The following is a 27,929-nucleotide window of genomic DNA, read 5'->3' as shown; positions in this document are numbered from 1 at the left end:
TCCCAACAGACACCCAACAGGTGCCCAACAGAAGACAGCGTCATGGAGCACAGACCCACCATCAGCATGCCTGTCAACCTGAGGGGAAACTCCCAACAGACACCCAACAGGTGCCCAACAGAAGACAGCGTCATGGAGCACAGACCCACCATCAGCATGCCTGTCAACCGGAGGGGAAACTCCCAACAGACACCCAACAGGTGCCCAACAGAAGACAGCGTCATGGAGCACAGACCCACCATCAGCATGCCTGTCAACCGGAGGGGAAACTCCCAACAGACACCCAACAGGTGCCCAACAGAAGACAGCGTCATGGAGCACAGACCCACCATCAGCATGCCTGTCAACCGGAGGGGAAACTCCCAACAGACACCCAACAGGTGCCCAACAGAAGACAGCGTCATGGAGCACAGACCCACCATCAGCATGCCTGTCAACCTGAGGGGAAACTCCCAACAGACACCCAACAGGTGCCCAACAGAAGACAGCGTCATGGAGCACAGACCCACCATCAGCATGCCTGTCAACCCGAGGGGAAACTCCCAACAGACACCCAACAGGTGCCCAACAGAAGACAGCGTCATGGAGCACAGACCCACCATCAGCATGCCTGTCAACCTGAGGGGAAACTCCCAACAGACACCCAGGTATTCTAGCTTTCCCTTTTGTGTTTGTGTAGTGTCAGGTGTGAAAGCTTGATTGAATTCCACTAATTCTACTGGCTCTGTTGACTCATCTGTATCATCTTTTTAATCAAAACATCTTTTTCTTTGGTTTTTCATTATGAATCAGCAAACAAATGGATCAAAATTTGTGTACATTTTAATTAGAAGGGTCATCCAGTAAGTGTCAGGGTCCAACATTTAACATTCATTGTCTCCTGTGGCTGAAAGATTTAGGTCTTGTTCTTTGTAAGGTGCTCAAAGACATATAATCTTCTCTTTTGGTGACTCAAAACATTTTATCGGAGTCACCTGTGGATTTAAGCTGTCTTAACTTAATGTTAGTAGTAAATATATGCACTTGTAAGCATTACAACAGCAAAGCATCTAAATGTGCTTGTGTCAACGCTTAACTGAACATTCTCTGAGAGTTTAAGTATGCTGATATTGCTATTCTCCCCTCAGTGACTGGAGACAGAGTGTTGATTGTATTGTTTATACTGATTTTATTAATCCTTCCCCCCCCCCCCCCCCAGTGACAGCATGGTAACATCAGATAATGAAGGTGGAGGGGAGGGGCACACCATGCCTGGTCAGTATGACTACATGGAACATGTGTTAATGTGTACTGATTTCATCCTTCTTCCCCCAGTGACAGCATGGTAACATCAGATAATGAAGGTGGAGGGGAGGGGCACACCATGCCTGGTCAGTATGACTACATGGAACATGTGTTAATGTGTACTGATTTCATCCTTCTTCCCCCAGTGACAGCATGGTAACATCAGATAATGAAGGTGGAGGGGAGGGGCACACCATGCCTGGTCAGTATGACTACATGGAACATGTGTTAATGTGTACTGATTTCATCCTTCTTCCCCCAGTGACAGCATGGTAACATCAGATAATGAAGGTGAAGATGAGTTTAGAGGGTGCACCATTCTTGGTCAGTATGACTTCATGGAAGATGCTGGATCCGCCAGCTCCCTGTCCACCCCTCAGTCTGAGGGCGGCTTTAAACCCTCCGCTAACATCGACCTCGGCAACACGGGCATCCACCTGGACTGCGCCACACAGGTTAGTTTAGACCTTAAGATGTCTTTAATGTAAAAGGTTCTTTAAGGGCCATTTGTACATTATGCTGAAAGATTCAGTGAATCAGGAGAGTTGTGGTAATATATGACAAGTAGATCATCTGCCAGACTCTGCCCAAGTATTTTTCCCCTGACAACCAGATAAGATCCTTCAAAACATACTTTATCAGTTTTCATCATTGGGCACTGGTAAAATGATAGCCAAAGTGAGTTTCAACAAGGCCTTTGAGCAAGGATAAGGATAGTACTTTTTGGACTGTACTTTTAAGTACTGTTAAGATCATTTTCGTAGGTATGTGCATTTAACAGTTATAACTGGATGTGCTTCAGGCTTCAACATGTTGTATAATCAGTAGTAGACAATCAAACGCATTCTGAAAATGCAGTGAAACATAATTTGAAACTGTTTGTTCTGTCTGGTGAGGTGGACCAGACCATGCATACTGAGGTGGACACCACAGGCATGCAGGCCGGCACTCAGTCACCCAGGGGAACAGGAGCAGGACAGGGAAGCAGGTAAGACCGTTAGGAGTAGTGGTGGGTACCAATCAGTGCTGTCTCCAGCTTGAAATTTATTTCCGTCCCAAATTTTGTGGGGGGGGGTGGGGTGGGGGAGGGCCGAAGGCCCGACGCGAGCGCCGCAGGCGCTCGCCAAACTAGGGGGGTCCGGGGGCATGCTCCCCCGGGAAAATTTTAAAATTCAAACCCTCTAAGACGCTATTTCACGTATTTTCAGAGGCAAAATTTCATTCCGCAAAGTAGGACTACCGACACCCCACGATCTCGAAACAAAAGGCTTTGTTCCGACTGCCCGCCCCTTGGTCGGGCATTTAACTGACGAAATATTTTGTCCGTTAAGCAGTGTAACGTTTACACTCTGAAATTTACCATGATACTTGTACGTCGTCATTTTCACGTATTTGTTGATAATGTGTGGATAGTTCGGGGACTGGATAACGCCGCGGGTGTTGGCATTATTGGCCGAGGGACATTGACGCATTTCAGCTCGTAAGATCGTATCAAAAGGAAGTTTACATCACCTATTTTGTCTGGTACTGGTTGCTCATGATCAATTAACTTTCTTAATTCTAATTCTTAATTAAAATTCTACACCATATTTTGCTTAATAACTCTTCATTTTGCTGGTGTCGTGTTGCTGTTTCTTTAACCACCAAGAAATGAACATTTCTCGATAAAGTTGACACCTTTCTGCTCATCGTCCAGTACCGTCCAAAGGGTACAGATTTGCAAAAGATCGGAGAAAAATTGCCAACAGCGGTCATGTTCACAGCGCTGGGTAAGAATACTGCGATAAGAAAACAGTCTCCCGATAGTTATTTTCTGATATAAAATAAATGTCAATCCGAATTCCAAAACTCAACCCAAACTACGCAGAACAAAAAATGTTTTCACGGCTAAACTTTCCGTAAGGGGCAACCTATGCGGGGGCATGTGATGGGGTCGGCAGTCAACCGTCAAAACATGCGGGCTCACTGTAAAAATAGTCTCCTACTTACATTTTTCGGCGGGCTACTTCCGTATGATTTTAGTGGACGGTCGGCAAAAAAAGTATACAAGTTCGATTCCCGACATTTCCCCGTGAAAACAGCGTTAAATGCAGCCGAAAATTATGTATGTAAGCTGTAATAGCAGCGAGTTGGAAAATGTGGCTGGACGTGTTGTTACCATGGTAGCAGCTTCGGCGGCAGCCTTTTGAAGTAGCGCCTGCGACAGGACGTGCGTCATTATTCTATAAATCCAATCAACTTCCCACCAATCACAGCCAGCAGCGGCGCGGACAAAGCGGTAACACCATGTCAATCACGAAGAAGCGCGGGACTTTACGAACACGGCGCTGCGGACTCTCTCCCAAATCCAAGCAGAAAAGTGCTTTTGAAGATACATTTCGCAAGAATCGACCGTGGCTTTGTCACATCGTAGATGCAGACGACGAGAATATAGTTTTTGCCGTCTATTTATAGTTTACACCAGGGGAAAAACCTCTTTTGTTGACGGTTGTAGAACTATGGAGATCGCCAGTACAGTGTACGGTTTACTGAGGTCTCCGACACACACACGACAGCCGAGTAAAGAAATATAATCTCTGATCCACCGTGTTAGGTTCATAATGAATTACAGTTTCCCGTTAATGTTGATTTTAAATCGTATAAGGGCCGGGTGATTCCGTCAATCCGATCGGTATTGCGAAATAAAACAGTGGCTAGGTAAGATAACGCCGCAGCTTCGCCTTCTTTTGCAACACGCGAATAGCACGTTTTGCCGATCTCTAATCTTCACACATATCCATATATCGGGGCCGCGTTTATCTCGCGGCTTGGAAAGTGGAGGCGTGGTGAAGGAAAAGGCAAAAATCGATTAAATTCTAAGTCGGACGCCTATTTTAGTTATTCAATCGTTCGCATGCATCATTTTAGTTATTGAACCTGCCTTTTTAAGCTTACAAAACTGCATTTTCAGTGTCATGAAATTAAGATTTTTTTGGGACGGAATGGGTGAATATTTTTTCCGTCCCGACGAGTAAATTTCCGTCCAGGGACGGAAGGACGGGTCCTGGAGACAGCCCTGGTACCAATACAGAAAATTCCGGTCCAGGTCCGGTTCAGGTCCAGAGGATCAGGTTCAGGTCCGGACCTGAACCTGGACCTGATTCAGTATGACTCATGAAAATGGTCCATTTCACTACAAAGAAATCTGTTTGGTGGAGTATTAGACTCACACTCAGACGTTTTAAAACCCTGCAACGATAACTGCACCAGGTCCTGTATGATTGGCTGTAAAACTTTGTAGAAATGACTACAAACTCTACTCTGCTTCACTCTTGTTATTTTCTGCCGGGACCTACAAATGTGTGAATACCTGATCAAACCATCTGTTAATTTTCTATTAGGTCCAACATCCGGTCCACCTATTTTTTTCAGGTCCGTTTTTTCTGGACAGGTCCAATAAGAAAAAAAACGTTTTTTTACCGGTACCTGGTACCCAACTGTTTGGATTATTTATTACTTGTTAGATAGAGCATGTGCCAACGAGACAGCTCAATTTTCTTGGATGTGTACTCCGTATGTCTTTATCTATATAAATGTACCTGTCAAACTGTGCTGTCTATGTCCCTTTTCATGGTAAACACAGATTCCAGCTTACCATCTACTCTAAGTACATTTAGCAACTCCTGAGAGATAACTATGGCCAACTCTCACCAAAACACTGATCTCTGACCCTGCCAGCAACATGAAGGGACCTTGCTGTTGTCCAAACTGCAGCCGACCAATGATGATGATGATTTCATGTAAAACTTTCACTTCCTATTTTGTTGCTTGCATCACAAGATGAGTTATTTTATGTTTGTGTGATGTGAGCTTATCTAACTTGATCTCCTGTTGTATTTTTCAGAATATCTCCTGATGTGCCACCTGTCAAGCTTGACCTGTCAGTGAGTGGATTGCAACCTCTCACCAGGTTAGTAGGGGGTACTTTTCCTGAGATATATTTTCTCTATTTGGTAGTAAAGAGGCAGCAAAGAAAATTACACTCTACAGTTTGGACAAAATGAGATACACTTCATCTTTGGTCAGTTTGTAAGTTGTAGTTGTTAGTAGAGCTGGTGTCATACATCTTTAACTTTGTTGGAAATATCTTGTTGTCAAAGTTGTTATTTCTATCCCTCCAGTCCAAAGTATGCTCCCAAGAATTTAAGTGGTTTACACCCTTGACTGAGAAGTATCTTTGTAGTAGCTTCTTGTTGAATATCACAAGATCTTTTAAGATCTTGTGATATTAAAAAACTAAAGGCCACTTGATTGTGTTTTTGGTGATTCACTTCAAATCACCTGCATGCGATATGGAGGTCTGGCGAACATCTATCTTGTGTCAGCCACACGGTGATCTACACCATTTTACCCAGACGGGAGGCCTGGCGCATCCCCGTCTTGTAATTAGCCAGTGAAAGGGTATGTCGCTCCGCAAGGGGCGGTATAACTCTGTCGTGTGTAAACATGTCAACTGATGATGATGATTGTGTTTTCCCAGCTATGGCAGTGGGGAGGAAGATGAGGAGCAGGAGACAGAGCAGTCCAAGCAGATGACAGACATTCCAACAGGTGTGCAGGCGGAGAGAGACGTTTCTGCGGCCAAGGCGGAGGAGGTGTCTGTAGTATCTGGTGCAGAGCCTGTCAGTGAAGATGGTACAGCAGAGGCTGCAGGGGAAGGACAGAATGGTGAGGTTGCAGTGCCTGAGCAAGGTTTATATACTACAGACTTCAAGATCTTCCATAGAAACCAACAAAGGTTTTCAAAAAGTTACAAAGTTACTCAAACAACTGGATATGGTTTTGGAAACGGTCAGACATTTCGGATAGAATCCCCTCTGTGAAAATCCAAGCGTCCGAAACTGCTAAGACGGCGTCTACAAGCGTCCAAAGGCGTCTGAGCGCGTTTCAAACTCTCTGGACGCGACAATCACCGTCAGAAACGGCCGCGAACACATCGTGAGCGTCCGGGCCGTTCTGTCAGTTTTTTTGTTGGACGCCCAGACGGCTGAAAGACGTCTGAGACGGCCGTCTGAGACGGCCACTGATGGGGCTATAAAATACTTAGGAACCCGACGCCCTCAGACGGCTTGCGTCTGTCCTTATCCCCACGGGAAACATGACGTTTTAACTTCTGCACATGTGCCTATTTCAGCGGGTGAATTCGAATTTCAGACCGTTGAACAATCCGGCGGTTGCAGGACATATGTTCAGAAGGTGACTATTTCTGTGGATTTTATGTCTGTTTGTTAAAATTTTGCTTACTTTTAGACCAAGGACATCACGTCTAGAAGTAGCAGTTGATGTTTCTACGACATTGTGCTGAGGTTGGGTTTACGGCGATGACTTTATTCGTTATTTATACTAAAAAAGAATGTTCAAAAATTATTTGTCGTAGGCCGACAAGGGGGATAAATCATACTACTTACCTGAAGCAACTGTGAAACGTAACGGACAGGAGAAATCACAGATGCCGTCAAAAGAAGCAGCGTCCTTCCGTTAGCTGACTGTCGATACTTTGCTGTCGCCGGTAAGTGAATACTCATTTTATTCTTATTTTTGTACAACATGTTGTTGCAAAGTTTGCCGACGACGGTTGCAAAGTTTCGGTGCCCTCCCCACATACGCAAAGGAATGATAAGATTTAGGATCTTACTTTGATGCCACAACATAAAAAGACTTATGAACACGATGTAAAATACTTGTAAAAAATATCTGTGGTTTCGATTAAGAATGATAATGATAATGATTTAGACAACAGATAATGAGATAGCACCTACCGATTTTGCCGTCAATGAAATCGGCCCTCCCAACTACTAGGGGTTGGGAACTTATGAAACGGACGAATTTGTTTCGCTACCGCGAAATAAAAATGACATATGAGCTTTGTAGAAAATGTATTGCACATTTACAATGTATCCAGTCTTTAATTAAGACTATTGCGATTAAAATGTACGATAGAGAATTATAAAACGTCCTGTATTCACCCTTGATGTTATGTGGGCTCGTCCATTATCTGACGTGTGACAGTGCGGGCGGCACGGCGGCACAAAGAGCCGCGGACACGATTGAAGGTCGGATTGAATTTCATACATGTAGCAAAGTTTATCAAACGCCGCGAAGTATGTCTGAATTTACGAAGAAATTTGTTCAAGTTGCGTTTGATTTTAACTAAACCTGACGGCCCGGTCGTGGGTGGTCTTCCACTGCCTCAGGCTGAATATTTGTTTGTTTGGTATGTGGCAACGCTTGTCCCAACAGGCCATAAAATTATAGCCGTGACCGGACGGCGTCAGAAACGGCGTCCGGGCAGCCGTCTACGCACGTTCCAAATTAAATGCACCGGCCCGTTATGAGTTTCTACCGTACTGCCTGACTAACTAAAACTGTGTCTTGAAGAAAAAATATTTTGCTAGGAGTTTGGCCCAGATATTAACCTTTAATAATATAGCGATGACTGCCTCTTGGCCTTTCATTCCATTTTCTGTCGAATTTTACAATCTGTACCCCCCCGTGGGAAGGCGTGGTGGAGGCTACCGCCCGTACCAGCGGCCTTGATTACGCCGTTTATGCCCGTCGCAATCGGCGTCCGATCCGTCCCAGCAGCCTGGATTACGTCATTTACGTCCGTCGCAATCGGCGTCTGGTCCGTCCGCAGAGACGTCTGTTCCCAGCGGGGGGCCCGCCCGACGGAGCGCGGGAGCGTCCGGCTGCCCGCTTTCAGACGCCGTCTCGGACGTCCCGAACGTCCGACCGGACGCGTCTAAAGTGCCAATCTAGACGCGTCCAAGCATTTGTAATGCCGTTCGGACCGTCTTGGACGTTTCGTCGGGCGTTCAAAAGCCCGTCCCATGCCGTCCGCCGCCGTAACCGTCCAAAGCGTCCCAACAATTTAAGACGCCTTGGACGGTTGTCGCAAACGGCGTTTCGCCGTCTGAGACGCTTGAATTTTCACAGAGGCCACTATCCTTCGTCAGTGACACTACTTCCCCACTATCCTTTGTCAGTAACGCTACTTCCCCTTTATCCGAGGGGTAACCTATATCCGTTGCTTTCAAAAATGGGTATTTAGGGATATCAGTGTCACTGACGAAGGATAGTGGATTCTATCCGAAACGTCTGACCGTTTCCAAAACCATATCCAGTTGTTTGAGTAACTACATTTGGGTGTATCTTATAACCTGGATGTCTAACCTACATCGACGCAACAAAGGTTTTGAATAGTAAGCAGATATATATGATTGATTATTAAGGATATTTAGACATCCTCAGCTAGTGGTGCGTACCAGAGCTCACATTCCGGTTCAGGTCCGGACTCGAGTCCAGAGATTCCGGTTCAGGTCCGGACTTATAAGTCCGTTTTTTGACGGCCGCCAAATTTTTCTGCATCAACACAAGCATTAAGCGACTTGCCCTATACGAGGTCCCCTAGCTAGCGTATCCGGCGGCTGCGACCACCCCTCGATCGGGCCGCATGCGATAAAAATATTGCCGAAGACGACAGTGTCATTTTCAAAGGTGTAGCAACATCGATTTTCAATGATAATTGTCGGGAAATCACGGTAGAATATGGCCTTTTCGGCTTGTGTTTTGACGGCCCGAAATTTCAGCATGGCGTTTGCGACTGAGGTCAATACGGGTCATTGGGATAGCCTACTGTAATGCGGGTAGAAGCGATGCGTGCGGTTTCATTATTCTCTACATTTAACCTTACAAATAAATTGTACGCTTATTCGTTACAGATTTAAAGAAGAGAAATATAAAATAAGTTTAAGACTTCATAATATTTATTTAAATAAAGGTGTCTGTGTTTCTTTTTAACAAACTGCTAGCCCATGCTTTTAGTGAAGTAGCCCGACAAGCGACAAACCGCGTTGCCGGATTTTGAAAGAAAGTTTCTGTGCGGACGGTGGCGCGACCATGTGCTAATGGCCCGCTCATGGTGGTAGGACAATCTATTTTCGCAAACAGTTATTTTGGGGCCCGTTGGCTGCAGTTAATAAAGTAACATAGGTATCTAGCGTTTTTTAGATGACACTAATATACAACAAGTAATAGATTTCCGGTTTTCCAAAAAAACGGTTTTCTACGTTCCGGTTTTAACCGGACTTGAACCGAAAGTTATAGCAAGTCCAAGTCCGGTTCGGCGAACCGGTACGCACCACAGTCCTCAGCTGTCATTTTAGGTCTTCTTAATGTATAAAAGACTAAATATACATGTTGCCGGCAAGTCATATGTTGTCTATTATAAACTGATTATCCATGTTTCACTGTCAGGTGGAGTGGCTGATGGAATGAAGGAAGGTGTAGAAGAGGTCAGTCCCCGAGAAGTCTTACAGCTCTTTCTATGTAACGCTACTTCCCCTTTATCCAAAGGGTAACGTATATCTGTTGCTTTCAAAAATGGGTATTTAGGGATAGGAAGTCGACGGACGATAGTTTCAAACTACAATAGTTTGAACAATTATTACAAGTTGAAACCATCGACTTGATATCCCCAAATACCATGTGGGTAAACACAACAAATATAGGTTACTCTGCAGATAAAGGTGAACTACCGTTAAAGGTTCACTGACATAGGGAGTCCAGGGCTGGAAATACCACCTGCATATGCAGGTTAGTGCAGGTAAAACTGGAGCTGTGCAGGTATTTCTGGTGTCTACCTGCACCTAACCTGCACCGGTCCATGTACTGGGGTTTATACATAAATGTCCTAAGGTGTAGGTGTATGTGGATTGTTATTAGCTGCTTTGAATGTTACCTAACTATTAAGAATAAAAGAAACATAAAAATTATTCCTCAATGATTTTAGTATGATCCATACTTTCTAAATTTAGAGTGGTGCAGGTAAAATTTGTCTGGTGCAGGTAATTTTCAATGTTACCTGCACCAGTGCAGGTATGCAGGAAATGTATTTCGAGCCCTGGAATCACTCTGTGACCAACATACCTATTATGGATTGTACACTTTCCGAGCAAATGGTACATGTTGTGTTTTCAGCATCAGCACAGGTATAGCAGGCCAGAATATACCCCTGTCCAGAATGTACTCAGAGATGTACCGCACTGGTGTGTTACGCCGAACGGCGGTTATACCAGCGATATAGATACAGATGTTCCAGACATGGGTATATTATCTGCCCTGCTATACCTGTGACATTGCAGTTGGTTTCTACCAGTCTGATGTTGCTTTAAGGGAGTTCTGTCTAGATGTGTTTTGTGTTTACTGAAAAAAATAGTCTTTGTCAAGCAATGAACTATCCACTGCTTCAGGATGTCATGTTATGTAGAGAGTACATGTGACTCGGTGAGTAGTGGATCGTGACATGTAAGTTGCAGGATGTCTATGGCCCACCATCTCTAGGAATGGTTAATATAATTTAGCTCTGATGTAGATGGAATCTTTGATCCCTCTAGCAAAAAAGTCTGGTTCTATGTCCTTGAAGATTTTCACTTTGTACAGTGTGACCGAGTGTTCAACTGACTCTTTATATGTCTGTGTTAAGAAACTTCTGAGGTTGATTCAAGTGTTTGTGCTCAAAAATTGTTTTGCAAATCCTTATGTGAAAGGTCTGTGCTTCCTTACATGAAAGGGGTGTCAGTAGGGCTTTGAAGGATTTTCAGGTCACATGATTAAAACCTGCTTCAGGCTGTCCAGAAGTCTCAACATCCTGGTAGCACCAAAGACAAAATCCCGAGTGAAAACAAGTGTAGTGTTGTGTATCAAACAAAGTGCCAAGGTCAAAACAGCATCATAGACCTGTGCAAAGAGACCTACATTAAGGAGACTGAGAGATAACTTAAAACCAGGTTTCATAAGCACAAACACCTGACTTCAACAACCTCAGAAGTTTCTCAACACAGTAGAGTCACACTGGACAAAGTGAAAATCCTAGACTGAGTACCAGACTTTTCTGCTACTAGACAGATAAAAAAAGCCATCTACATGTACCTCAGAGATTAACAACCATCCCTATACAGAGGCAGTGGGCGCTATAGACTTCCTGCAACTAACAATCCACTGCTCGCCAGATCACGTGTGCCATCTGCATACTGTAACATCACAGAAGCAGTGGATTGTTTATTCCTTGACAAGGACTGGAGCTGATAAGTCGACAATTTGGGTAAGTCCACTAAGTGTTTGTGTTGGAAATTACAGTTCAACTTCCCTAGCATGATACAAAATGAACTTTCAAGTTAAGATTATAGGCAATGTTAACATAGAATATGACAGAATAACTTACCCCCTGTTAATCATACCCCAACCCCTGTGGAACAGACTGCCAACCGTCCCCACCCCTATGATGAGCGTCAGCCGGGTTGTTCCTCCATACCAGACTCGGCCTACACTAGGAAGCGGAAAGTGCCCATTCCAGATCCACCCCCTCCTCCTAAAAGGGCAAAGGTAATGTAGTGTTATATCATAGACATTACATCATGACTTCATTAGCATCTGTGATAACTTAGGATACAGAAGACTCCAAATCTTATGCAAGAGTTCAAAAAGAACCAAGATTTGGAAAATATAGACAATAAATTTTAAGCTAGAATTTGCAAAACATGGTATCATTATAAGCCAACAAGTCATTATCATAATGGTAATAACTTTTGCCAGAAATGTTATGTTTCAAGTGGCCCAAAGTTTGGCCTTATAGTTGTGCGAGGAGAAATGCTTTCAGAGTCATGTTTGAGTCATGATTACCCATATTTCACAATAAAATAATACCTGCCCAGAAAGATGTAAAACATGCCGCTGTGATTATCAACAGCTTAAAGATCAGTACAAACAATGAGGTTGAAAATAGGAATTTTAACCTCCTCGTTTGTACAATCAAGAATTATAACCGAGTACAGAAATTTAGTACATCCAGTCAAGGAGGTTATATCTGGACATACATAGGTTATTTTATACTACTGTAAATGCAGAAACTTTCCCGGTGGTTTTATTAATGTTCGCGGCGGCTGCTGCTCCGCGAATATTTTTCCATAACAGTTACTGTAAGAGACTTAACGTACAGTGAATGGTGCTACTGCAAAATTAAAACCACCGCGAAAAGTTCATTTTCCCGCTACCGCGGAATTAAATCTCCGTGAACTTAAATGCATTTATAGTATATTGTGTGTCAACAGTAGGCAGATGTGAGAGATGGTGCTCAAGAAAACGGACAGTATTTTGCTCCGCGTTCTCTTCGTCAATCTTTTGACAAAATGCTAGTCTCTACATCAGATTGCAGTCCTATATTTTCCCTATGACTAAAGGTAGTTTCAGTTCAACTTCCTTGCTATGATGCAGCGGGCACTCTGTATTTTCAGCTATAAAAACATGATGATATTACATAGCTATAGGTTACAAAATTAACTTCTTTGGTAACTTTATTTTCCTAGCTGGAGACACTGACAGCTTATCAAAGGATGAGGGAGGAGGAGGAGGGTAAGACTTCAATTTTCTGTCTAGAATCAATTTTTCCTGTTAAGATCTTGTTATCTTTCAGATGTACCTGCTCTGGAATTATAGTGTTGAACACTTGTGCACAAACTTATACATGAATTATGGCAGGTTTAAGAGTTGGGACATTTCATTATTCTTTGGGTGTGGAACTGCAATGAAATAATTATTCTGGGCAGGAAGAGACTGTTCTACTATCTGATAATTAGATAATTAAAAGTATAGTGAATTTTTGGTAGGATGCCTTATTAGATGATCAGACACACCCATTCACAGATTAAACTGGCAGCAAGTTTTGAAAATCTAATCTCCAAGCAAATCATACGGGGGCATAAGATAGTATCCAAAGTTGCTAGAGGAGTGAAGCCGGCTTAGGAGTGTGTTTTGCTACTTCTACATGGCAAATGGACACCTCTTGGCTGACTACACTCCTTGGCCAGTTTGGTACTATCCTATGCCATTGTAGGATCTGCTTGGAGATTATGAAAATCTTCAGTTGCTGTCAGTGTTGTCCGGTTGTTTGAATGATTTAAGTCTTTTTTTTTGTAATTGTGTTGCAGAGATCAGGAAAAGAAACGAATCGAGGATTCGTGGATTTGCAAAGGTAATATATATTACGTTACCTCTACCCTGTAATGTTACACAATAACATACTTAGATATTGGTACATTTTTTATCCTTAGTGATATACAAAATGTACAGTGGCACAGTCAGAACTTCATTTTATGATGCCTAGTACAACACAGCATGAGCTACAGCCATGGCGCGTTGATTATACACCCAATTCCTCTGACCTCGAAAGTTAAGCAACGTGTAGTCCGGTCATTACTTGGATGGGAGACCACCAAGGAAGACCAGATGCTGTGGCTAGGTCATACCAAAGACTACAAAAATGGTACATATTCTTTCTCTGCTAAGAGGAAGAGTATGGAAGCTTAACACACTTCAATTACCAGTCAGGGCTTGAAATTCAATTTTGGGATTAGGTGCACTGGTGCACCCAGCTCAAAAAATTGGGTGCACCAAAAAGTTTTTGCATGCACCACTTAAATTCAAATAATATCCAAATAATAAAACTTAGTTACAATTATCAAATTCTTAAACATGTACCATGACAGACATTTTTATTATCTTTTCTAACACTTAGATGTCAAGAATATGATGATATGATGTATACTAGTATACTTTGATATCTTTACATAATCTTTTTATATAAACGCAAGAAAATATTTGGGTGCACCCTATGCACCCACAGAAAATAATTGGGTGCACAGCTCCAATTTTGGGTGCACCTGGGTGCACATGCACCCAGTATTTTGAGCTCTGCCAGTGGACTAAGCCCCCTGGAGTAGTGACCTACGAAATGTATGTGTGACCCCAGGGCTATAAAACGGAGATGAGTGCCGGGCCGACGCATCACAATGTGATGTATTATCATGGCAACTTTAACTTAGCTAGCTTTAGTACAATACAGTCTTATCATGGATACCTGTTCTACAGTGTACATGTAGGTTACACAGTACACAATGTATGCAGATTTAGTTGAAATTTAATGAAAACAGTAGAATTTAATCAAGTTGATATCCCATTAAGATGGATATCATTATGCAGACATCCTCCATTTAAAAGTGTTGCATCTCAGACACACTGTGTGAATTGAATTGCATTGTCATATAATATCAGTTTGATTCCAGTGTCAATGTCATCACTGTTTCAGTTTGCAGAGAGGTACAAGTCCATGGGGGAGGACTGTGACATTTTAGACTGGAGTTTAGGGCTGGTCGAGGACAGGGGTATGTCAAATTCTTTATATGAGTCTGTAAGATTACTAATCCACTCATTTTCTATGCAGTGGGGTATAGCCATAGGCGTGTACAAATGTATAACAGTGTTACTATTTGAGGTGAATGTACATCATGCATATGCGCTTGTATGCTTATATTAATTTCCATGTACTTAACTTCATTAGCTTGTGCTTATTTGCATCCTGTATCGGTACCTGCTCTTTTGTTCATTGTCTAGTTTTCATATCTTGTTAACTGCTGTGTTGTTGAAGCCAATGCAATTTCCCAACAGTGTGGTGATGAAAGCCCCATGCATATAGCTGTAGATTATCAACTCCTTTTCTTTCTTGAAGATTGTTTCCAAAGTGATTTATTAAAGACCAAGAAGGTTTTATCAAGAACTAACATGCATAATTTTGTAGTTGTTGTGTCGGTCATATGATATTGAAGACATATTAAACAAAAAAGACATTGTTTAGCTTCTGTAACAGTTATAAGTTATGAGTGATGACATTATACAATAGATAGAATCTTAAACAGATCTTAATCATTTAGCAATGTCTATTCCTCAGGAACAATCAGGCGGATGGAGAGGATGCAGTTTGCGTTCCCTCAATTCTTAGGTACATGATCTTTTCTTGTCTTGCATTTTTCTATCGGATTGTAGCTTTCTGTTGATTAAAGTATAAAAAAATATATGATTGTGAAATCATGGTGCCATATAAGGCATTTAGTACAGTGTCACTATTTAGACATTCCCACTGGCCCAAACCTTTTCAGTGACCCAAAATTTAAAATTCAACATTCTATACTTAATATATTTGTTGGATGAGGAAAGGACACTTTCCCCAGGTAAGTACATCTATGGGGTGCTAAGGGACTTGCATGTATTTTCTCAAATGAGCATACATTTGTACCATTTGTTCCCCCTGCAGGAGAAGAAAATGTTGTCAGTGTATTAAGTGATGATGATAATGGGGAGGAGGCAGATGAAGATGAAGAGGAGGAGGAGGAAGAGGAGGAGGAGAAGATGGAGGATGAAGAAGAGGAGAAAGAGGATGAAGATGAGAAGGAGGATGAAGATGAGGAGAGGGAGGAAGAAGATGAGGAGAAGGAGGATGAAGGTGGGACATTGGTTGTAAATAATTCAAAGTTTATTCTGCATAACATCCTTAGCTATCTTTTGAAGCAGTTGTAAAGATTGCATTTTCCAGGGCTCGATATACTGGGTGCATGTGCGCCCAGGTACACCCAATTTTTTTTCTGTGGGTGCACCCAAATAGTTTGTAGGGTTATGTAATATGTAAAGATATCAAAGTATACTGGTATACACCATATTCTTGACATCTAAGTGTTAGAAAGATAATAAAATGTTTCTCGTAGTACTTGTTTAAGAATTTCAAGTTGGAATTTGGGTGCATCAAAATTAGGTTTTTCTGACATTCTACTTTTAATTATTTTATGTGGTGCACCCAAAAAATTTTGGCACCAAATTTTCTAGGTTGGGTGCAACAGTGCGCCTAATCCCAAAAATGAATGTTGAGCCCTGATTTTCACATCCTTGATGAAAGCTGAATGTCTTCATGTTGCTAGTAAAACACAATCCTACAAATTCAGGGCTCGAAATACCACCTACATATGCAGGCTAGTGCAGGTAAAATAAAAGATGTGCAGGTATTTCTGGTGCACCTAACCTGCACTGGTCCAAGTACTGTGTTTAGATATACATGTTTCATGATATGGACTTAAACCAGCTGCATTCACTGTTACCCACTATTTAAAGCTAATTAGTAGATACATCTAATGTTTGGTGGAGGAGATGGTCTAGTTATATAATTTATGCAAATGATAACAGTGCAAAGATATGGGGTTGTGGAAGTGTGTTACATGTAGTCTTACATAAACATGTTTTGTTCTCTTTTCAACTTACATTTTGACTAGTATGCAAACAGTTCCTTCTTACATGTAGGTGTTTTTCTCTGCCCCCCCCCCCCCAATAGAGGGGGGTGATGACAGGACTTACAAGCAGACAGGACTCTTGTTAAAGGGGGTTGAGAACTAGGTTAGGACATTAAGGCTTAGGTGGATGAAAAAAACTTCAGAACAGAAGGTACTGGTAGAAGTTGTTGGGACTTAAATTACTTTAAGGACTTCCGTTAGAGTAGAGTAGAGTAGAGTAGAGTAGACATCTTCGGTTAGGTCCCACTTATTAGGGGGGGAGGGTGAAGCGTTAGGGCTCAGGACTGAGGGGGTATGACATCACCCCCTTTTTGGAATGCCCCATTGATCAGTTCCTGTTCTGCATTCAGTCGAAACTCTTTCATCATGTGTGAACAGAGTCTGACCCTGACACTAATTCGGCCTGAAGGTTAAGAGTTTCAATCCTCCCTACTATGATAATCAAAGATTTAATGTTTCCTCCCAGTCCATTATAGCCGGGAAATGGAGTGTTTGCAGTGGTTTTAAGTTTGCGGTAGCACCAAAGAGTAGTAAAAATAATATAATGGAAAAATGTTTGCGTTGGTTTTTATTTCGTGTTAAAGTGGCCACCGTGAAAACTGCAAACATAAAACCACCGCAAATTTATATAGTTCACGGTCTATTCAAAATTGATCGAGAAGTGGTGCATACGTTATTTGAGTTTTACCATTTTACTCAGCCCCACACATTTGTCTGAGACTTGCCCCAAATCAGGGGTGCGTACTTTAATTAGCCTAGGGTGCATACTTTATTTGAGAAAATACGGCAGTGTGTTTTTCAGTGCTATTATTTAAATGAAATTCAGTGTGATCCAGACAACAAAAAATTAATCATTGTAATGCTTGAAACTTGCAGCCAAGGTTGAGACGTTCTTTACAAGTTTGTGTTTTTTTTCTCAGCTCTGTTGGATATCGATGCAAGCTCACCCCATACCCCAGGTAAGACCTAGTACATTTGCGTTTTGCGTTCACGGTGTAAACTTTGCATTCACCAACTGTTTCAGTTATTTGAAAAAGGCATGTTAATACGATAGGTTGCTGTGATCCTACACAGGTTTGCACTGTACTTCTGAGTCAAATTCGTAGTTTAATCATCATCACTGCACTGCTACATTTTGTATCTTGCTCAAACCACTCTCCTTCATGGCCTTGGAAAAACCTCTGAACACATCCTGGTTCCATCCATATCCCATGTTTACTCTGGATCTCCTGGCACTCCCCTCCCTCATGTGAACCCCCCCCCCCTCAACCCCACATACAGATATCAGGACTTTTAGTTCCACAGTCAACCAGGGAGAACTTGAGTTTGCAACCATAACAAAAATGGAAATGGATTTTCACCTAATTCACCTTCCACTTTTGCCAAGTGATGCCACAAACGATAACCCCACAGTTCACAGTGCTTTTGCATTTATTATGACTTGCAAATCCAGATATAAGAAACTGAATTCAAAACCACCTCCCCAGGATGTTCAGGAACTCTATTCGGAATCCGTTTTGGAGCGCTCATGCATGATGAAAAATTTATCCGTTTTGGCTTACCAAAATGGATAAAATCATTTTTGCTTCATGAAGGGGTCTGAGTAATAGTAGTAAACTGACAGATAATGAGCAAAAATCAGATCTCAAGACAAAAAGGAGACTAGAAAGTGCAAAATGTTTCCCTCTATCTTTTCTGACATGTGACTTTACCACTTTGTTCTTCAGATCTAGTGGCCAGAAGGAGAGGGAGAGGGAGGCCAAGGGGCCCAACAAGAGCAAGAGGTGAGGAAGAGATCTTGAGACTTAAAAGACTCAAAATTCATTTTGTGGATAAGGTGCATCCAACCCAGAATTTACTTGCATAGAAAATTGTGTCCACAACATAAAATGAATGAAAGCAGAATATTGTTTACTGTCTCAGACTCTTCAAAGCTTGAATCTGAAATTCTAGCTCACTTAACACAACAAATGTTTTCTGATGATACTTAAAACTAAGTCCATGTCAAGAAATTCCATGTTTCTGTCTAGTTCTATCTGTCTTCATTATACATACATTACATAACCACATTCACTCACTATCTAGTTTATCGTTTGTTGTTGCCCATTATGATAATTGTCAGATATTGACATGCAGCACATGTGCATATGTGGTGGATTAATGGCAACTCTACACTAATATCTGGGTGCACCTGTGCAAACACATTGAAAAATTACTACATGCACAATGTAAGTGCATAAAGCTTTGTCCTAAAGCCACCTTGATAAAGAAAAATTGTTCTATTTCAAACACCTTTAGTGAAAAACAGCGCTTGTCGGATGAAAATGGTGTTAATTGTACAGACATGTCTTCGATTTGATTTTCTTGGCCTTTAAAACCCGTCAAAACAGGTAGTACTGCTAAAAGAAAAAGGCCATGCTTTCTTTGTTGAAGGCTAACATCCGCTGAGTTAAGTTATTTGATGAGGGGGTAGATATAGTTGCGGTAAGAGCAATGTGATTTCAGTGAAAGAACTGGGAGGTGCTCCATAGCCTTACTCGCTGACAAAGTAACCCAGCAGGGGCTGATATATTCATGACAGGTCTTCCACCTTGTTGGTGGAGTGTATATTAACTATAACAGCTTCATGCATGCTTAGGATAAAAAAAGATAGCTTTGGGAGGAAGCTTTTTTATTCATTTACCTGATGCCAACTACTGTACAACAGAGTCCCGTTTCCTCCATTAAGGCCACTGCAAAGCATGCTCTGGGAGGTAATGAAGCTTGTCAACAGTAATTAAGAACAAAATGTCGGGGTTGAAGTTGAATCCGTCAGGTACCTGCATGTAAAATAGGAAAAGAGCCCACACATCCAACACAGCTTTTGTTTGTTAGTTGGTTTGTTTAACCGGTTAAGTGCCTGAAAGGGTCACAAACCTGTCCAGTTTTGTACTGTAACAGCAAGTACTGTCTGCAGTAGATCAGACTGGTACATTTTTTCCACTCTTACCGGGATGGACCACACTCATCAGTAAGACTTTGATGGTTCCCTAACATTCTTGAGGCGTGCCCAAACATGACTCGACTTGACTTTATTTCACTGGATCCAAAATTAGCTTGACATAGCCCGTTGCCAGTTTACGGACACTAAAGACGACTCGTCACGGGTACTGTTTAATGCGATCTTTAACCGTGCTCACAATGAAGACAAAGATGGCAGACAAGAAGCATGCCACTGCATGACCCGGAGGTCAAGAGTCATAACCTAATCCTAATTAACATAATATGTTGGCTATGTACATTTTATGTCCCATCTGAAGTACATTAATCAAAGCTAAATAATTTCATTTGAGACTTAAGTGGGGAAAATGTGGCCTTCCCAAGAGCACAACATTGGAGCCTGGTACTGGGATTTAAACCATGCAACTGTTACACCACTACACTTAAATGCCCCTATCACACTCACACAGGATCACACTCATTATGTAAAGCACACTCGGAATCCCTCCTTGACAACATGTAGTTGTATCAAGGATCAAAGAGGCATTGTTTGAGTAATCCTTTAAGAAAAAAATTGAATCTCAGTTTTCCTAGCTGTATGTGAGTGTATTGACAGCGACTACTAGAAATGTAATCTAGTTGTGCTTTAGCTCACCACAGTCAAGACTGTTAATCTCTCATGACGCATCTTTGCACGAATTGGTCAGAATTGGAAATAATGCAATAGAATGAAAAAAAATTAATCTAAAATCATTTACTCTAAATAAGTAGATGGAGTGATAAACATGACTTGTAACACTTGATATACCGGTAAAATCATTTACTCTAATAGATAAATGAATAAATAAATTTGCTCTGTTGTTAACTAACTATTCACTGTTAACCTGTTTTGCTCTTAATGATGTTGCACACTAGTAAGAGTAAATGAATAAGAGTAACAAGACAGATATTGTGTAACCCTCCCAGCAGATTTTGTTTTGGCTGCATGAGTCTACAGCTTTTTTTGCAGCATGTCCAAACTGCTGGTAAGTTGACGTATGAAGTCATTTTTGATGATCGTTTTCAAAGTTTTGTTTGAAACAAGTTTTTGTCGTCACAGTTGTGACAATATAAACCATATTAACAAACATACTTCTAGTGTTATGCTTATACTAACACTGGGTTCATTACTGTTTGACTAATGTGACTAATATTTGCATGGATATAATGGTATTGATGGACTTAAGCTGGCATTTTCAAATTGTTATTCCTCCAGACTGAATGTGGGCTCGAAATCCTTTTTGTTTTTACTGTTTCTGCAATAATTCGGGATTCCTGAGGCTGAGTCTGTATCACTTATACCCTGCCAGACTGCAAGTTACTTTTAATGAAATAAGGATATAATATATATATCTTTACTACAAATTGTAGGCCACAGGTGAGTATTTCAAGCCGTGCATGATATACATGTACAATCATGGGAAAATTTTTGTCCAGAACAATACGAGCGATTGCGATGATGTCACGGTGACGCAGTGGTAGGCAAAAAGCAGGCAAACGATTGATTTACATATTAATCGGTAATTTGATATGCGGATTTAAATGTCAATTTTTAATCCAATTGACTGACGTCCTGGTAGGCATCATACCTCGTATAAAAACAAAAACAGCGATCGCTCGTGTGTTCCATGTTCGTCCATCAGGAGAGTTAAAGTTACCATATTACATGATTGCACAAAGTAGAAAGGGTGCCTGCGGCTTTACATGTACTAATGAAGTTTTATCTTTTTTTTTTTAAGGTCCAAGAGTGAGGCTGTTAAGGCATATTGGGCCCAGATAGCCTCGTTTACTTCATCCACGAAGTCGGAGAGAGTGGTAAGATTGCTTTCATTGGGGGAAAGTATGAGGTGACCCCTATCCCCCACCATTTCACGAGCAGTACTTGGCTCTCATAATTGACACTTGCGCTGTGCTGATGGCTGCACATGTCTGAATTTGGTGGTGTCAGTTAAGAGGCACTTCCCAACCAATTCTCATACATGTGATAATAGAGCTTTTCGAGCTTTGAACCATTACATTGTCTGTGAAACGAGTGTTAACTTGACTCAGTGATGTATATAGCACCGTGTACTGGTAGTAAGCTTTTCAATTCCAAGTTTACCCAGTAGCTTTTCTTTGACACTCATTATTCTCTTCCTTGTTCACTTGCTGCTGTAGTTAAAGAGCATTATAATTACTACCCTTCCCTCCCTGATGCCTAATCATGCTGTGCACAATATGTTTTGAATAAAAACTCAGCATATGGTGATTAAAATCTTGTCTCTGCTCTTATTTTTTAACCTTGGACTATTCACTCTGCCTTCTTCTATCAGACTAGCAATTTGTATAATATTATATATTTTCATTTATTTTAGTGCTGCAGCCCTCACTCCTTTACTCACTCACTCCCTCCCTCCCTTACTCCCTGTGTGACATCGCATAGCGTAACTGTGAACAGTGAGGTACCACTGTTTACCTCAAAGACCAAAGGTCCTACAGTTGGTTTCAGTCCCCTGATGTGCTACAATGTTGTGCCCTTGGGAAAGGCACGTGAAAAAATAAGTATCTAGCTTTGGTTAGGGCCATGATCCTTCAGACAGGACATTAAATGGAGGTCCTGTGGTTGAAGAGCCACACCTCAAGCTGTCATCTCAGGACGCCCTCTTTTACACCACAGGAAATAATGTTGAAAGTCACTAAAACAGTTATGAGGACCTATCGATTAAGGAATTCTGGTCAAGTTACTTAATCTGAGAAAATTTATGGATAGACTAAACTTTAACTAACCAACACTTCAAACAAGTTGGGACTAGTACCCGAAATTTTTGGCTGCCTTTTCACGGAATGGACCCATCTACTGTACATGTAGCTTCTGGACCGTGACGTCAGAGACACATGACTGCAGCAGAGGGTCATAAATGTCAGATAACCTATGTCACCCCAATTCTCCCCATACTTTTTGCAAAATTTGGAGTCCAAACTTATTTGTAGTGTTGATTAGTTAAAGTTGAGTTTGTCCATAATGTCATTTACCATCAGAGATGAACTTTCATGCCAAGATCTGAGGAATATCCTATTACACAATATTGATATACATATAAGGTTCCGGTTCAGAATTTCAAGTGACCAGATGACCAAATAGTTCCTAAGAATAAGACGCAAATCAGAGGTTGTCTCTATAGTTTTGGCTCTAGATTTTCCGGCTATCGCATTAGCAATGTATAATCTTTTATACTTCTCCAAATACTTGTTGTTCGTAGTGTTTTGTGGTGTCGGAGATTTGATCGTGGGGCGAACACTTCCTGGTAGCGCGATAGCCGTAAAGCGTTTCGTCGCCTGATTACCCAGATCGTGCATTCTACGTGCGTTTTGGTTGTTTAAGCGCCATTGGAGCTTGCGGAAAGTGTTTGGATAACTTTTCTTCCTTTTTGCTCAGTATACAGAAGAACTCTTGACCGTCATTGCCATATTAGTCATTATCCCAGGAAAATTCATTTTTTCCGTGTAGCGGAACGTAAAAAGTGAAAATGGTATTTTACTGATGGTTTTTACCAAATATAACATTTCTACAGAAAATGTCAAATGAGTCTGTCGGTCAGCGACAAGACACCCTTTTCTATCGGAAACATTGAATTATCCGAAAAACGATGTTTTGAGAAGCGCTAGTGCTTTTCTCAGAGACAGTCAAATCGGCCCCAAATCGTAAAAAAACTCCGAACCGGAACCTTAAAGCCATTCTAGTCACTGTATACAATACTAAGTAAACTTGTTTGGTTTATGTACTTTGGTGGTGCCAGTACCATGGCAAGATGTCTGCATCAAATACTACTAGTAGTCAACCTATGTAGCTAACACAGGGAGAAGCACCAGAAGCTAAACTCATAGTTAGGTTGAGATTTAAACTGCATCCATGAAAATCTATATTTCAATCCATTCATAGTATGCAATATGTTGTCTTTTGTCATGTCTTTTCTTCTTCTCCTCCTCTTTCTCCTGACAAATCTTCAAATGGATTCAACTTTTTCATATTTGGAATAAGTGAGCTGAAATTTGGCATGGAGATAGAAATAGCAAATACCCCCAGGCGTTTTTTTTCACTTTCTTTTGGCAGGGGCCTTAAGAATTACTTTCTTTAGGCATTTAGATCATTTTTTAGACTAAAAATATATATTTTGTGCCCTGGTATTACAACCTAATGACCTGAAATGTGGCACAGAGGTGCATTTGACATATGCCCACAGGACACCATCAACACTTTTTGAAAACATCACTTCAAAAATGAGTTATTTGGGGATTTTGGGCCATTTTTGACAACAATGCATATTTTGGGCCAAAATATGCATTTTCGCCAGAGTACATTTCGAATGGGGATGAAGATGGCTTGAAATATGCTGTAGTTGCTCCCAAGCAAATGTTGGCCTTTCTAGTTCTTGGTGTTTACACTAGAGAAGGACCAACCCCTGTCTGTGGTGCTGAATGTTGTACTGCTGTAGTAGGCACTTGAGAGCATAATTTTGATGTTACCTAATGTTGTAATTGCTAACAGTACCATTCTTTTAGTAGTGTTTTGAGTTTTTATATTTCAATATATATTTTATATTACAATAAGCATGGCATTTATCAGCCTCATACATATATTGAAAAGAATTTTAAAAAGCCATTTTTGGTGTGGGATGATGTTTTGGAATAGGTCAATTTCAGCAAAAGGTTGATTTGAAACAGTACATTTTTGTATTTGGACGGAGATGGATTGAAATATGCTGTATTTGCACAAGAGCAAATGTTGGCCTTTCTAATATTGTTTATCAGGGAATTTGTAACACCTTGCCTATAGTTTTTATTACAATGTGATGAATTGAAAAATACAAATCTCATTACAGGCCCAGCTTCCTGGAAGAGGGTGGGAGGCAGGATGAGGAGAAAATAGAGGTGCGACATGTACCTTTGTATACTATTGTTAGCTACTACTGTGCTTAGACAAGTAGACAAAAGTACCACAAAGAATTTGTGTTTATTTCAAAATGAAATGAAGCCATTTTTTATTCTTCAACAGATCTTGAACATGGGCACATGTAGCTCTTTAATACCTGTAGGTTGCTATCAGAACCAAAAAAACTAATGTGAGCATGTAAAGAAAAAAGTTAAGCATATTGGCATATCGCACAATCATATCTTCTTCTTTGACTTTGGAATTGACTTTGGCATAATTGTACTATGTTAGTAGTAATCTTTTTTCCTTTCATTAATAATTTATGTCATTTATTTACTTCTTGCTGCTGCTCTGCATGATTTACAGTACGGTTGCAATATTTTTTTACTGGAACAATTTATGTGCAAGGCAATATCGTAGTAAATGAAATGTCAACCTTATAATCAAATGGACCAGACCTTAGTGCCAACAGGAGTCTGCATGATTGTGGTGATGTGATCAACATTAAGTTTCATGTCTACATTTGTACAGGGTCGCTGTGTTCCTCACCTCAGCAGCTTACGGGCAGCAGGTCTGTCTAGGACTGTACAGGGTCGCTGTGTTCCTCACCTCAGCAGCTTACGGGCAGCAGGTCTGTCTAGGACTGTACAGGGTCGCTGTGTTCCTCACCTCAGCAGCTTACGGGCAGCAGGTCTGTCTAGGACTGTACAGGGTCGCTGTGTTCCTCACCTTAGCAGCTTACGGGCAGCAGGTCTGTCTAGGACTGTACAGGGTCGCTATGTTCCTCACCTCAGCAGCTTACGGGCAGCAGGTCTGTCTAGGACTGTACAGGGTCGCTGTGTTCCTCACCTCAGCAGCTTACGGGCAGCAGGTCTGTCTAGGACTGTACAGGGTCGCTGTGTTTCTCACCTCAGCAGCTTACGGGCAGCAGGTCTGTCTAGGACTGTACAGGGTTGCTGTGTTCCTCACCTCACCCACCGTAGGAGCAGCAGGTCTGTCTAGGACTGTACAGGGTCGCTGTGTTTCTCACCTCAGCAGCTTACGGGCAGCAGGTCTGTCTAGGACTGTACAGGGTTGCTGTGTTCCTCACCTCACCCACCGTAGGAGCAGCAGGTCTGTCTAGGACTTCCCCGAAGTCTTGCACCTTCCGCCCTCCCTGTGTTACACATAAATGTTTGTACTATATTTGAATTATATTCACCCATGTTTTGATTGAAGACCAGTTTAGTGTAAATTTATATATACGGAAAGATATCAGAACTTTAAAAATGGCAAATTACAGAGTCTGTCCAGATTATTGAGAAACTGTTATCTTGGGAATTTGTGAAAAAAAAAATGTAAAATCATTTTTGGAAATTTGTTGAGAAACTGTTATCTTCAGTTGGGAATTTTTGAAAGAACAAAGTAAAATATTTTTGGAAATTTGTTGAGAAACTGTTATCTTGGGAATTTGTTGAAAAAATGTAAAATTATTTTTGAAAATTTGTTCAGAAACTGTTATCTTGGGAATTTTTGAGAAAGAAAATATAAAATTATTTTTCGAAATTTGTTGAGAAACTGCTATCTTGGGAATTTGTGAAAGAAAATGTAAAATTAGTTTTGGAAATTTCAAAATTTATCTTTTTTGTTGTTCCTTGAGGATAACAAATTCAGACTAGAAAAAGATGCTGCACATATGCCTTATCCCATTTCAATTACAAAAAACTTAACAATGTGATCATTAATGGATTTAATAGTTCTGCCTTCAGTTTAAGTGATGTATGTACATGTAGGTGCACCTTACCACTCAACATATGGAGGCACAGGACGTCTCATTACCATGATATATGCTGTCTTCCCATTGTTGTATGCATATTTTTCTATACTGAATATTGCTACTTGTTTTATATGCCACTGGTCTTTATACTTCCATGCCCTTTTATGGTGACTGGTGTTTTATATACCAGGTCTTTATACCTTCAGGAATGCCCTTTTATTATGGTGACTGGTGTTTTATATATCAGGTCTTTATACTGTCAGGAATGTCCTTTTATGGTGACTGGTGTTTTATATATCAGGTCTTTATACTGTCAGGAATGTCCTTTTTTTGGTGACCACGGTTTTATATGCCAGGTCTTTATACTGTCAGGAATGCCCTTTTATGGTGACTGGTGTTTTATATACCAGGTCTTTATACTGTCAGGAATGTCCTTTTATGGTGACTGGTGTATGATATACCAGGTCTTTATACTGTCAGGAATGTCCTTTTTTGGTGACTGGTGTTTAATACATTGTATGCCCGGTCTTTATAATTGAAGATTGCCTGTTTTTGGTGACGGGTGTTTGATATGACCGTCAGGTCTTCATATTTAAATTTTGAGGGACTGGTTTTTTGATACATTGTATGCCAGGTCTTTATATTCGAATTCGAAGATTGCGTGTTGTTTTTGGAGACTGGTGTTTGATATGACACGGGTCTTCATATTTGAGGAAGTGTCCTTCTTTGCTGACTGTTGTTTTATATGCCATATATTGTTATGTACATGTATAATTATGTTCAAATTAATGAGTCAGTTAGGTGTTTTACATGTATAATTATGGAGAAATCGATGTATATGTATGTCTATATACAAATATCTGATGAAACAGGTTTTTCTGAAATGGTTAATGGTCTGCATGATGAAGGTGCTACTGTCGTCATTGCTGTTGTTGGGATGGCTCCAGATAACAGGAGACAGAAGCTGTTCTGAAGCCACTGTCAGCGCAGGGTTGGGAACATGGGTCATCCGATATCCTTGACAGAACAGTTGTGTACAACATAGAAGCAGTGTGCAAGTGTTGGACAGGGAACGATGGCAAGATTGTGTGTATGTTTCCATAAACATTTCAGCTTTTGTTAGCAGTGACAAGTGAGTCTTTTAAACTTAAAAAAAAAACTGAAAGTCATGAGTGAAATGTGCTGCAAGAGGACTGCTACTGGCTACTGCTACTAGTTGATGGGTTACGCCTTTGCAGGCAGGAAGTAGATTTGTTTTGGTCGCACCCAGCGGAGATGACTTTGTCGTGAATTTGTCTTTTGTTCTGTGGTTACCACATTTGTTATCCCCAAACGTTCATTCCTGTCATCCATATGATGAAGTTTTGTACTAACACCAGGTGACCGTTTCAGTCCATTTAGATTCTAAATCTTTTCATCTATCCTGCCATTTAAATGCAAAAACTAAGCCTAAATCAGCAGACAAACCTTAGATGCATTGACCACCAGGGACAGCGCAGATCCTGCCATACTACTACATTATAAACACAGCCCAGCCTTTCCTTCTATTTTATCTGTCCATTTTTGTACTTATGTTATTTTATTATTTTAAACATTTCCATGGAAGCTTACCTCCTACTGAGACCCAATAATGTAACACTGCAGCTTTTGTCCGAATGGCAGCTCGTTCCAGACACTTGTGAGTGGCGCTGAATGGCAGCTCGCTTCAGACACTTGCGACAATCGTATTGAGGTCACCTGAGTGGCGCCGAAAGGC

The 27,929-nt window shown here is 41.1% G+C and overlaps 1 protein-coding gene across 3 annotated transcripts; it reads left to right on the top strand.

Moving 5' to 3' along the window:
* On the top strand, nucleotides 1-27,929 carry LOC118406630 (ABC transporter F family member 4-like). 3 transcript variants are annotated; one of them, XM_035806814.1, is made up of 18 exons: nucleotides 1-647; nucleotides 1,547-1,739; nucleotides 2,181-2,272; nucleotides 5,168-5,233; nucleotides 5,804-5,991; nucleotides 9,580-9,617; nucleotides 11,581-11,706; nucleotides 12,687-12,732; nucleotides 13,308-13,351; nucleotides 14,465-14,540; nucleotides 15,104-15,154; nucleotides 15,467-15,655; nucleotides 17,411-17,449; nucleotides 18,218-18,274; nucleotides 21,248-21,323; nucleotides 24,368-24,416; nucleotides 24,949-25,409; nucleotides 25,531-27,929. In XM_035806814.1, exons 1-15 carry the CDS (start codon nucleotides 43-45, stop codon nucleotides 21,286-21,288), a joined length of 1,851 nt encoding a protein of 616 aa, XP_035662707.1. In that variant the 5' UTR covers nucleotides 1-42; the 3' UTR covers nucleotides 21,289-21,323; nucleotides 24,368-24,416; nucleotides 24,949-25,409; nucleotides 25,531-27,929. The 3 variants fall into 3 exon arrangements, with proteins under 3 accessions (XP_035662707.1, XP_035662706.1, XP_035662708.1); XM_035806813.1 differs by lacking the exon at nucleotides 21,248-21,323; XM_035806815.1 differs by lacking the exons at nucleotides 24,368-24,416; nucleotides 24,949-25,409; nucleotides 25,531-27,929 and having other exon boundaries at nucleotides 21,248-21,957.

This window comes from Branchiostoma floridae, chromosome 19 (assembly GCF_000003815.2).
Source record: "Branchiostoma floridae strain S238N-H82 chromosome 19, Bfl_VNyyK, whole genome shotgun sequence".
In the NCBI taxonomy this organism is placed as follows: Eukaryota; Metazoa; Chordata; class Leptocardii; order Amphioxiformes; family Branchiostomatidae; genus Branchiostoma; species Branchiostoma floridae.
The sequence above is the reverse complement of the archived record's forward strand: the minus strand, read 5'-3'. Positions and strand labels throughout refer to the sequence as shown.

Excerpts from the sequence above, each read along its gene's own strand:
- LOC118406630 (XM_035806813.1), top strand. The coding sequence starts at position 43 with ATGGAGCACAGACCCACCATCAGCATGCCTGTCAACCTGAGGGGAAAC. Across the intron at positions 2,273-5,167 it reads GGAGCAGGACAGGGAAGCAG|AATATCTCCTGATGTGCCAC; the intron begins GTAAGACCGTTA and ends TGTATTTTTCAG. Across the intron at positions 11,707-12,686 it reads CTCCTCCTAAAAGGGCAAAG|CTGGAGACACTGACAGCTTA; the intron begins GTAATGTAGTGT and ends TTATTTTCCTAG.